Raw genomic sequence first — 13,109 nt, 5'->3', positions numbered from 1 at the left:
GGTAACTCGTAATGTGCTGCCTCTGGTGGCGACGGACCGAAGCTCAAAGCTTTCGGTTGTTGTCGTTTCTAGTTGACAGATGGCACTAGCATGCACTTTTCAAAATAAATAGTTTAAGGAATCGGTAAATATCTGATCAGGTAGAAATAACAGAAATAGTTATAATTAGAAAAACTTTAAAATATTCTTTATTAAAAAAAACACACAAGCATAAAATTTGGGAGTCAATTTGTATAATAATCACAAAAGTTATTTAAGATAATGAAATTTAATACTAGCAATCTGACGCAAGAATGGTCCTTCTACGACGTCAGACTCAGGTGCAAAATCCCTAAAACAAGCAAAAATTAGTCTTTCGAACATAAAAATGCAATTTTAAGGGTTAATTTGTGAGATAATCACAAAAGTTATTTAGGAAAATGATAAAGAAATGAAAAACTTACAATCTGGTACAAGAATGGTCCTCCTACGATGCCAGACTCGGGTGCAAAATCCCTAAAACCATCTAAAATTAGTCCTTCGAACATAAAAATGCAATTTTGGGGGTCAATTTGTGGGATAATCAATAAAGTTGATTAAGAAAATGATAAAGAAATTTAGTACTTACAGTGCTTACAATGCTCTTTTTATAAGTTTAACAAAATAAACAAAAATGATATCCATAACACCTTCAAAATGTTGTAAATTCACTCAATCGTTTTTGGAACCATCATCAACACCGGCAATCCAATCTTCAATTTCTTGGACACTATAAACCAGAAAGAATAACAGAATAGTTAAATATAAAATATTATAAATTGCCAAAATATAACATACGTTCATGGAACTTAGTGTAGTCCAGTTGCAACATCCATTTTCAGTAATCAAAACATCATCCTCAATACGCACTTCACCAGTACCACGAAACCTCTCCAGTTGGTCCTTATTGATAAACTTTGCCATCTCAGGATTAGACAATACTTCATCCAACAACTGGAAAATATTTATGTAAATAAAGTATACATATACAGAAATTGAATTAATTATTCTTACAAGATCCATAAAGACTCCCATTCAAGGCACCGAATCAAACCTATATTAGTCGTGTTGATCAAATTTAAAGCTGCGTAATAAAACTACAATTCCTAGCGCCAGTGGCGGATTATGCTTCAGTGGGGCCCTAGGCGCAAATCAAGTTTGGGGCCCCTAAATCCGAAAATTTTCAAAAACGGTTATTAGCCCAGTGAAATTAATAGTTTTAGCGTAGGGCGCCGCAAAGTCTACTTCAACATTCGTTTGTGCCAAAAACTCATTTCCACACCACCATGAGGTAGAGTACGCGTTTTTTTTTATCGTGGTATCCCCAGCAGGCCTAATCCACACGCACTATTCCAAAATTTAATGGATTATCTTCCGATTCGCTCTTCGCGATGACCCGGTGTTGTGCGTTAATTGTTTTCAGAACCGATCGAAATATCACAGGTAAAATTTTCTGCCATACTATCCGCGATGGGATTATCGTTTTCAATGCTATCTTGGTTCTCGAGTTCATCGTACGTGTGCTCAAAAACGGTAATCGTATTTAAATACAAATTACAAATTTACTTTTCTTGCATTCTCTTGGGCTTGAAATCTTTCAATAATTTTGTCGTACTCTAGTTTTTTAAAAAAATCATTTTCTATGAACATTAATGCGAAGTCATTTAAGTGCTCTTGTGAAAGACTATTGCGCAGATAGTTTTTGACTCGTTTTAAAACTGAAAATGTCCTTTCTCCACTTGCATTAGAAACGGGCAAGGTCAAAAAAATTTGCAGTATTGTGTGTATATTAGGAAAAGTTGATTTTAGACCATTACTTAATGTTGCATACATTTCATGTGGATCTCTAATATTTTCTTCTTGTATGTATTTTAGAAAATGAGTTAACTCATCAGTGAAATATTCTGGCTCAATATCTTTTTCATACTTAGACAATAATCGCTCTACACAATTATTAGTCTCAACACGGCTTAATTTTAAATCAAAGAAAATTTTAAAATCGTTAAGAACATTGATATAGACATCGCCCCTTCGAGTAATTTCTGATGTTAATACATCACATACAATATAAAAAATGTTGACAATAAAAAAATTTCTTGACGAAAATGCTGTATCATTTTTGTTCGTTTCATCATATGGATATTTGCGTTTTCTTTGTCTCATTTAGCCTCCTCTTCAACAGTTTCGAAATTATTTCTGACCTCTGTTATAAATTCGTTTAATGATTTTAATAAACTAACACTATTAAGAATATTTGTCTTTGGTTCCTGAAAAGTTTGTTCCAGAAAATTGTTAACAGTGCCGTCTCAAATTGATCGAACTCTTTTGAACTCTGTTTTTTAATCCAACTACCACCCCAAAAATCTAGATAAAAATTGTAGGAGGATAAACGTTGGTACAACGTGTTCCGCAGATGTGAAAAATGATAGAAAGACGAAATAATTAATATTCCAAAAAAGAGAGTTACCCGCTATTTTACAACCTCAATGGAATATTCCTCAACTCATCTCCTCCACAGATGTTCGAAATTTTAAACAAATGGCAATATACTACTCGCATTATAGCTACAACTTTCTAATGCAATATTCAAGAAAAGGTCACAAAAATTCGTGGCAGAAAACATCCAAATTTTATTTTAAACGTGACGGTTGCTTTGCGGACACGTGTGAAATGCCGTTTTGGGCGCCAAGCGAAAACCGATACGCTATTCATAAAGGCTGAGGTCAAAACCAACTGATGAAGTATTTGTGGAATTACTATGTCTATATGGGACATATAAGTGCCAGGGGCCCCTCAGGCAGCCGGGGCCCCCCAGGCAGCCGGGGCCCTAGGCGCGCGCCTAGTGCGCCTAGGCCGTAATCCGCCACTGCCTAGCGCAACGAGTACTACGGCGCAAAACACAACTTTCAATATAACTAGCGTTATCGCGAATATCTCGTAAACTAAAAGAGATAATTAAGATCTGATCGCAGCGTCTTAATCTACGGACCAATCTCTATCAGATAGGATAGTGAAAAGGGAAATCTGAGAGATGAAATTTTAAGTCTTAAGAAAAAATTGCCAAGGGGGTGCTTGATACTTTTTTTCGACGATTTTCAAAAATTCATATCTCTTAAACTAAAAGAGATAGCTGCCAACGAATTGTTGATTATGAAAGATTGGAAAATTCTCTATCAGATAAAAATATAAAATAATTATATTTCCTGCAGTAAAAGGTCGAAAAACGCGACTAAAAGTGCTAAAAGTGACATTTATCAATTTTGCCCATTTTATTCAATCGCGAATATCTCGTAAACTAAAAGAGATAAATAAGATCTGATCGCAGCGTCTTAATCTACGGACCAATCTCTATCAGATAGGATAGTTAAAAGGGAAATTTGAGAGAAGAAATTTTAAGTCTTAAGAAAAAATTGCCAAGGGGGGGTGCTTGATACTTTTTTTCGACGATTTTCAAAAATTCATATCTCTTAAACTAAAAGAGATACCTACCAACGAATTGTTGATTATGAAAGATTGGAAAATTCTCTATCAGATAAAAATATAAAATAGTTATATTTCCTACAGTAAAAGGTCGAAAAACGCGACTAAAAGTGCTAAAAAGTGACATTTATCAATTTTTCGACAATTCCTAGCGCAACGAGTACTACGGCGCACACACACAACTTTCAATATAACTCGCGATACGGAATTTTCTGGCAATAAATTTCAATGCAGGGTAATACAGAAGTAAATTCGGCACCAGGGAACATAATTTCGGAATCACTGTGATACCGCGTTCGCGTGTTATAACAAAAAAACTACAATTTCAATACAGGTAGATTCAACACAGCGCCGTCGAAAGCGAGCGCGGGCCCCGGGGAATATTCGCGGGCCTCGGCAATCATTAATTTTTTGATATTTTATTTGTCTTTGCGATTTAAGAGCGATCAGCCGGGCCCTGAGGAATTTATCCCAGTTGACCCCCCTCGCATCGGCCCAGCAGGTAGGTAGTACGTGATAAAGAAAAGAAAACTTGTTTATGTTCAGCAAATGTAAATTTGACCGAAAAATATAATTGAATTATAAACTTACCAGTGTACAGCTGAACGGACTGCCAGGCACAGCGAATGCTGTAACTAAACGAAAACGAAGTAATTAAAACAAATATATTTCATACATTTGAATTATGTTATAATTAACAATCAACACAAAATAAATAATCTGTAGTGTTAAAACAATACTTACACAAGCCAGGGGCAATACATATCCGATTAATTTAGCAACCGACACCAAACACAACGCCGAGTGAAGTATATTATCAAATCTACTATCACGTGACTTGTAATATGCATAACAAACGCGATCAAAAACCGGCATTTCCTAAGATTAAACAAATTACTATAGTCGCAAAGTACAAATAAATAGTCGATTGATCTGCGAGTATAACACAAATTTAGAATATTGAAGTCCGAATAAACGATGTAAGTCTCTCAAAACAAGACTGGATTAACCAGCGACCGGCACGAAACTGGCTGCATTCCACCGATAGTGCATGCTGAAACAGCGTAAACAACAACGGGACAGTATATGATAAGAAAGCAAGAGGTGCGCAAAGCCGTCGCGTCGAAAGCACGCGACCTTGTATGCGAATTTTCAAGACAAATTACCTGTGATCTAAACTAAACTAGACTTCGCTGCATGCAACAAGTTGATGCGGCGCTAGGAGACAGCGCGCGGGCCACATGCGTTAAAATAATACAAATATATAAACAAAGATATTGTTCAATGATGTGAACAAATGAACAAACGCGACTTTGCCGCACCATCAACAGTTTGGTTAGTTCTGCGCATAATCCAAGCAATCGTTAGGCAATCGTCAAGTGACTACAACCGACGAAAACGCAGTCATAAAATTGTGTTTTCTTTAAAAAATTTTATGCCAATTATCAATAACTATTATTATTTATTACATCGTGGGTTTTGTTTTGATTTGTGTATGCATGAATATAAATATTCAAAAATGTAGACTTAATTGTTATTGTTGTGCTTATGCTTTTCATCTACGTAAATAAATAATTCAATTTCACGCTCTTCAACTCATGTTACTCATAGGTGAGAACAGTAAAAGTATTGCGGGGGCGCGTTTCCTATAAAAGCACAGGTTTTGAAACCGGCAAGCATCAGAATCACCTGAAACTCAAAATATCAACTTTTGTAGTTCTTGCACACACGTCAAGCAATTCTAAGATGCGCATTGTTTTGTTTGCCATTGTGGCCATGTTCATCATGGCTGCAATCGGTGTCGAAGCAGGCTCTCCAAAGTGTAACCTCGTACCTGTCCGCTCAAATGATGGCCGCACCGGAAGTTGCTGCGTGGTTTGGGATAACGAACGTAAGCGTAGTGCATGGTACTACAGTCATCGTAGGATGATATCGGATTTGCCAGGGGAAGATTGTCCCGAAGGCTATGATCGGGACGTAGACAACGAGTGCGTTCCTATTATCAGCAATGAAGTCTAAAAATCCCAGAGATTAAAAACAATCTTGACTATCATTGAGATATTTTATTTATTAAACTGCTCTCACTGCCCCTAAATTCCGCCACCCTCCTTACATTGAAACCATAATTCAATGCTTTCAATCAAAATTTTCGGCTGTGGTTTGTTCCAAAGCTGTATGATTGGTTGCAGAATACTAAAACTGGATCCAAGCAGCAAATATTAGTAACATTGCTTTATTACTCTCTAGTTATTCAAAGTTTGACAAAATATATACATCATTGATCATCATTGTTCCATCAGGCGCGTGAAAAGCGTCAGTTAACGTGTCGTATCAAGTTAAAACCTTCAAAACATAATAAAAAATGAACAAATTAATTCACTCTGAGGGAATCGTGGTTACATTTACATGCAACCTTTGCATTTTTAAATTTAGAGCAAGTTTGGTTGCCTACCTGCAAGAAAAAACCTAATTCAAAAGTTTCTTGTAAATGTAACCACTCTTCCACTTGCAAATTCTAAAATAAACCATCGTTCGACACGTATTTCACCCCGACATTTTCTAGTGCGTTTAAATCATCCATCGTCATACTCATCTTACATATAAATAATAAATATCTCACAGATCAATGTTTTAAACTTTCTGCTCATGTTCACTAAGCGTGACGCTCGTAATACCTTTAACAATCATCTCCGCCACTTGCCAAGCAAGCTCCTCCTTCTTCTTATCCTCTTCGAGATTCACAAACCGTTTAACCACGCTGCGAATGGTCGACCTATTCTTCTTGTCCGGCTCCGGCTCGAAATCAGTCACAAATTGCCCTAAATCAGTGACGCGCCCGAAAGACAATCGATGATGTTTCTTCCTTCTCCACAACGCATCCGGATCATACAATTCTCGAGTGTCGATATTCATATCGGCCGCCGCATCTATTAAAATTCATTCGAATCAATTACAACACCGCATTCGCGAGTTATAACAAAAAAACTACAATTTCTAGCGCAACGAGTACTACGGCGCACACACACAACTTTCAATATAACCCGCGTTACAGAATTTTCTGGAAATACATTTTAATACAGGGTGATACAAAAATATATTCTGTATCAGGGAACATAATTTCGAAATTACTGTGACACCGCGTTCGCGTGTTATAAAAAATAAACTACAATTTCAATACAGTGAGATTCAACACATGGCTGTCGAAAGCGAGCGTGGGCCCCGGGGAATATTCGCGGGGAATATTTAATTTTTTGATATTTTATTCGTCTTTGCGATCTTTGCGATTCGAATTTATCCCAGTTGACCCCCCTCTCATTGGCCCAGCAGATAGGTAGTACGTGATAAATAGAAAACTTGTTTATAAACAGCAAATGTAAATTTGATCGAAAAAATTATTGAATTATAAACTTATCAATGAACAGCTTATCGAACTGCCAGGCACAACGAATGATGTAACTAAACGAAAACAAATTAATTAAATCAAATATATTTCATACATTTGAATTATGTTATAATTAACAATCAACACAAAATAAATAAATAATCTGTGCTGTTATAACAATACTTACACGAGCCAGATGGTACTTTCTGAATGGGGGCAATATATATCCGATTAATTTAGTAACCGACACCAAACACAACGTCGAATGAAGAATATTATCAAATCTACTATCACGTGACTTGCAATATACATAACAAACGCGATCAAAAACCGGCATTTCCTAAAATTAAACAAATTACTATAATCGCAAAGTACAAATAAATTGTCGATTGATCTTCGAGTATAACACAAATTTAGAATATTGAAGTCCGAATAAACGATGTAAGTCTCTCAAAACACGACTGGATTAACCAGCGACCGGCACGAAACTGGCTGTAATCCACCGATAGTGCATGCCGAAACTGCGTAAACAACGACGGGACAGTATATGATAAGAAAGCAAGAGATGCGCAAAAACGTCGCGTCGAAGGCATATTACCTGTGATCTAAACTAAACTAGACTGAGATAGCGCGCGGGACACATGGGTTAAAATCGTTGTTTACACCGAATCGCAGATATCAGCATTGTGTACAAAACTATTCTCGTGCCCAAGTTTGTCGATAAATATAAAAATAAGCCGTATAACTAGATTTTATGAATTTTAGTGCATCCTAGTGATGAAATTTAGACTATTATAATCAATAATTAATGATTTCACGTGTTCCCACTTTTGTATGCAGTAAATATTGTCAAGTTAAAACGGAAATCTACGAGATGAAGTTTTAAGTCTTAAGAAAAAATTGCCAAGGGGGGGTGCTTGATACTTTTTTTCGACGATTTTCAAAAATTCATATCTTTTAAACTAAAAGAGATAGCTACCAACGAATTGTTGATTATGAAAGATTGGAAAATTCTCTATCAGATAAAAATATAAAATAATTATATTTCTAACAGTAAAAGGTCGAAAAACGCGACTAAAAATGCTAAAAGTGACATTTTGCAATTTTTGCCCATTTTATTCAATCGCGAATATCTCGTAAACTAAATGAGATAAATAAGATCTGATCGCAGCGTCTTAATCTACGGACCAATCTCTATCAGATAGGATAGTTAAAAGGGAAATCTGAGAGATGAAATTTTAAGTCTTAAGAAAAAATTGCCAAGGGGGTGCTTGATACTTTTTTTCGACGATTTTCAAAAATTCATATCTCTTAAACTAACAGAGATAGCTACCAACGAATTGTTGATTATGAAAGATTGGAAAATTCTCTATCAGATAAAAATATAAAATAATTATATTTCCTAGAGTAAAAGGTCGAAAAACGCGACTAAAAGTGCTAAAAAGTGACATTTTGCAATTTTTGCCCATTTTATTCAATCGCGAATATCTCGTAAACTAAAAGAGATAAATAAGATCTGATCGCAGCGTCTTAATCTACGGACCAATCTCTATCAGATAGGATAGTTAAAAGGGAAATCTGAGAGATGAAATTTTAAGTCTTAAGAAAAAATTCAATAAACATATTACCTGAGATCTAAACTAAACTAGACTTCGCTGCATGCAACAAGTTGATGCGGCGCTAGGAGACAGCGCGCGGGCCACTTGCGTTAAAATAATACAAAAAAATAATACAAATATATAAACAAGGATATTGTTCAATGATGTGAATAAATTTCGATGCCGAGGTGCTCATGTTGCAAAACAAACGTGCACAGACGTGTGCGTCTCGTAGACGTAGCATATGACGAGCGAATGTCGACAGGCAAACGCGACTTTGCCGCACCATCAACAGTTTGGTTAGTTCTGCGCATAATCCAAGCAATCGTTAGGCAATCGTCAAGTGACTACAACCGACGAAAACGCAGTCATAAAATTGTGTTTTCTTTAAAAAATTTTATGCCAATTATCAATAACTATTATTATTTATTACATCGTGGGTTTTGTTTTGATTTGTGTATGCATGGATATAAATACTAAAAATGTAGACTTAATTGATATTGTTGTGCTTATGCTTTTCATCTACGGTAGTAAATAATTCAATTTCACGCTCTTCAACTCATGTTACGCATAGGTGAGAACAGTAAAAGCATTGCGGGGGCGCGTTACCTATAAAAGCACAGGTTTTGAAACCGGCAAGCATCAGAATCACCTGAAACTCAAAATATCAACTTCCAAGTTCTTGCACACACGTCAAGTAATTCGAAGATGCGCATTGTTTTGTTTGCCATTGTGGCCATGTTCATCATGGCTGCAATCGGTGTCGAAGCAGGCTCTCCAAAGTGTAACCTCGTACCTGTCCGCTCAAATGATGGCCGCACCGGAAGTTGCTGCGTGGTTTGGGATAACGAACGTAAGCGTAGTGCATGGTACTACAGTCATCGTAGGATTGTATGGAAAAAGCCAGAGGATTGTCCCGAAGGCCATGTCCGGGACCGAAACAACGAGTGCCGTCTTGTTTTCAGCGATTAAGGCTAAAAATCCCAGAGATTAAAAACAATCTTGACTATCATTGAGATATTTTATTTATTAAACTGCTCTCACTGCCCCTAAATTCCGCCACCCTCCTTACATTGAAACCATAATTCAATGCTTTCAATCAAAATTTTCGGCTGTGGTTTGTTCCAAAGCTGTATGATTGGTTGCAGAATACTAAAACTGGATCCAAGCAGCAAATATTAGTAACATTGCTTTATTACTCTCTAGTTATTTTTTTTTTTTTTAGATTAATAAACTCTTTATTTACAAGTTCCTAGTAACAATATATATATATACATACACGGTGTAAAAATAGAATTTTTTATGCAAAAACATGTTATGCTTATATACAGTAATACAATTCTGGTTACATAGTTTGTTGCCTATTGTTAACCTAACACAAACAGTTTAACATACACTTTCTATATTATGTATCCATATGGGGTTTATTTTAACTATTCTTATCAGGTAAGTACTTAAGTTATTCACTTCTGTAGGAAAGGCGAGCATGATAAAACCTACTTATATCTATTACATGTGGAGTTACCAAGTCTGTGAGAAGATTGGTAGGTGTTCATATGTGTATTTATATTTATTCGTTATGTTATCAGTTCTTCTTCTCTTCGTGATATTCTTAATCAGCGGGTTTTTATGCAGTGTCGTTTTGGTATAGAATTTCTCACTCAAGTCCTGAATAAAGTCAGTTACATTGATTATCTCCGTTTCATTTCTGATGTCTACATTTCTTCTATATCTTTCCGCATTTACGGCCAGCCTTAAGCATTTATTTTCATATTGTAACAGTCTTGTGATATGGGTTTTTGAGATACCTGCCCATATGGGAGCTCCATAGGCTAGGATTGGTCTTAGTGTGGCTTTATATAATAATAGTTTGTTTTTAACATTGAGACCACTATTTCTGGCCATTAGCGAATATATTTGCGATAGTGCAGCGTTTGCTTTAGTCAATGAGTTTGTAATGTGTTTTTTAAATATGAGTTTTTGGTCTATATGAATTCCAAGATATTTGACTTCATCTTTTTCATTTATTTTTTCATTGTTAAGCGTTAGATTTTTGTGACGGAATTTTAGTTTACGTTTCTTGGTTACAGTTATAAATTCAGATTTTAAAGGATTAGCTTTGATTTTCCATTTTTCATAGTATTTCTCAAGGGCGAGGAGATGATTTTGGACTTTTTGCCTCCCTACAATTTCATTATCTGATTGTGAGTAAATAATGGTGTCATCCGCAAACAATGCTATTTTCGTACTGGGTGTTTTGGGTAGGGGAGAGTAGGGTAATGGGAGTCAGCGGGTAATGGGAGTCACCCATATATCCACGAAACAATAGTTACGAGTAACGCGTAAACGGCGTTCCTACCTTCGTTCTGGCCCCCCAGTGCCACCCCCGACAAATCATGCAAATCGGTGCGTGTATCATTGAGATACGCCAATATTTTATTTTTGAGCTCCGCTGATCTAATTTTACGTCCACGCAAATTAGAAGATAAGTGTCGAATATCTTACAATATTCGAATGAAACTTTTATATAGTCATAGTTAAACATTCAAAATCGTGATGTGCAGTTCAGATTACATTAATGTTTTGAAGAAATAATTTTTTTGTTTTTTTCTTCACAATAGTGCAATTGTGGGCAATGGGAGTCATGCGACTCCCAATGGACGTTTTTGTCTTTAGTCCGCTCTAAATGGCCTATAAAAAGCAATTTGACTTATTTTTCAATAGCCTTCTTGCAGAAACGATACTGCAGGAAAGTAACAAAACTTATGATTCCAATATTGGCACTGATGACTTATGCCAGGGCGATGAGGATGAAGATTTGGAAAACTGATGTCTAATGTGCAACGATTTAAAAAAAAAAACAATTAAATGTGGTTCAGATGCACTTCATGTGGGCTATGGGCTCATGTGAAATGCACTGGGTGGGACTTTGCGGAATATTATGTCTGCGATATCTGCTAGATTTCGTTTGATTCCGATTGTCCCCAGGGTGACCACCATTACCCGCATGTCGGTGTAATGGGAGTCAAATCTGTTTTTTTTTTTTTTAAACTTTAATAATATCCAAAACCGATTGTCAAAGTGACTGAAAATTATGTCAAATAATAGGTATTTAAGTAAACAATGCTTATAAGCGATTGCAATAAGTATTTTGTTTATAATTTAAATTATATTTGAGTTCTCCCTTAAGTGACCCCCATTACCCTCTTTTACCCTATATCATTCATGAACAAAAGATAAAGTTTAGGTCCCAAGACAGATCCTTGCGGGACACCTGCCTCTATTTTCATTGGTTTTGAGATACTGCATCCAATTTTTACTTTTAGTGATCTATTTGTTAGGTAGCTGTGTAGTAGCTTGATTAGCTGGGGATGAATATTCATGTGAATAAGCTTGTATATGAGCCCAGGCACCCAGACGGTGTCAAACGCTTTCTCAATGTCAAGCAGAGCCATGTGGGTTATTTTTCCTTCGTTCCAAGATTCTTTTATGTCGTTAATGACCCTTACCACTTGCTGGATAGTGGAATGTCTTTCTCTGAATCCAAATTGCTCATTAATTAATATTTGTTTGTTTTCAATTTCTGCGTTTAGTTTTTGTAGAATAGCTTTTTCAGCTACTTTGCCTAGGGTGTTTAGTAGGCTTATCGGCCTATAGCTACTTGGATCATGTTTTGACTTGTTTGGCTTTAAGATTGGGAGGATTAAGGCGCTTTTCCAGGCCGTGGGAAAGTAGTTTAGTCTAATGCAAGAATTAATGATTTCAGTGATAAGTACTATGCACTTTTGGCTCAGATTTTTTAATATAATATTTTGTATTTGGTCAGGGCCAGGGGCTTTTTTAGGTGGTAGGGTATTAATTATGGCTTTTATTTCTTTTGGTTTAATGAATAGTTTGTTATTTATAGTTTCCGAGTAGGTGGTTGTCCGTTGTGAGAGCTTATTTTCGCAAAATGGTTTGCAAGAATATTGGCTTTATTTACATTATTAAATTCGTAGCTGCCGTTTGCAGTTTTTATCGGAGCTAAATTATTTTGTGCGTTGGGTTTCAGGGATTTTACAACATGCCATATAGAATTATGATTTGGTGTGATTTGTTGCAGTTTACTTTCCCATACTTTGTTTTTGTTATATTTAATATCAGCTTTTATTTGTTGATTTAATGTTTGCCACTTTAGTAGTAGAGCCTGGTCCCTGTTTTTTTTTATATAATCTGCGAAGCGCGTTTCGGTGGTTAATTTTAATTAATATATCTCGGCAGGAATCTGTTTTTTATTTTTGCTTTGTTTATTTTTATTGATGGATTTCTGCATGGCTTCTTTTATAGTTTTCACTAGTATCTCTATTTGCTGATCTATATTCTCAGTTGTGCACATTTGGTTCGGAATTTTAATGTTACTATTGAGGTTTGCCCTGAATAAATCCCAGTTAGCATTTTTGTAGTCTAAACGGGTTCTATTTGATTCTTGTGGGTATGTGATGTTATGCAAATTAAAACGGACTGGTAAATGATCGGAGCAAAGTTCATGCAGAACCATTGCTTCACCTGATAAATTTTTTGCAATAGCAATATCTACTGTAGATGGGTTATTGCCGTTATTTGGGTAGTGGGTGGGATCATCTGGGTAGATT

At 35.9% G+C, this 13,109-nt stretch overlaps 1 protein-coding gene and 1 long non-coding RNA gene across 6 annotated transcripts in view; one reads left to right on the top strand and one right to left on the bottom strand.

The window, feature by feature from the left end:
- The window catches only part of LOC135789836 (xaa-Pro dipeptidase-like), a 108,288-nt gene extending 100,418 nt beyond the window's left edge, over positions 1-7,870 (bottom strand). The window contains exons 1-7 of one of the 5 annotated variants that reach the window (XR_010547667.1): positions 7,068-7,683; positions 4,243-6,425; positions 4,090-4,133; positions 817-972; positions 608-748; positions 444-517; positions 160-331 (exon numbers count right to left, since the gene is read on the bottom strand). Coding sequence is in view for 1 of the 5 variants with exons in the window: in XM_065299874.1 (XP_065155946.1) it covers positions 817-972; positions 1,033-1,053 (177 nt within the window). In the remaining 4 variants the exon portion in view is untranslated. Of the gene's footprint in view, positions 1-159; positions 332-443; positions 518-607; positions 749-816; positions 973-1,032; positions 1,073-4,089; positions 4,134-4,242; positions 6,426-7,067 lie in introns of those variants that run through there. The other 4 variants (XR_010547663.1, XR_010547664.1, XR_010547666.1 and 1 more) reach the window with 4 other exon arrangements.
- On the top strand, positions 1,247-2,124 carry LOC135789837 (uncharacterized). The gene is made up of 2 exons (XR_010547670.1): positions 1,247-1,277; positions 1,818-2,124. It is a non-coding gene; the product is annotated as an uncharacterized lncRNA (long non-coding RNA).
- Positions 7,871-13,109: the final 5,239 nt, after the last annotated feature.

The sequence above is a fragment of the Atheta coriaria genome, unplaced genomic scaffold (genome assembly GCF_025399875.1).
Source record: "Atheta coriaria isolate IRGN ID8LTWV9N9 unplaced genomic scaffold, Caltech_Dcor_3.1 hic_scaffold_3_pilon, whole genome shotgun sequence".
In the NCBI taxonomy this organism is placed as follows: Eukaryota; Metazoa; Arthropoda; class Insecta; order Coleoptera; family Staphylinidae; genus Dalotia; species Dalotia coriaria.
Note: the sequence above shows the minus strand (reverse complement) of the source record. Positions and strands in the feature narration are given on the sequence as shown.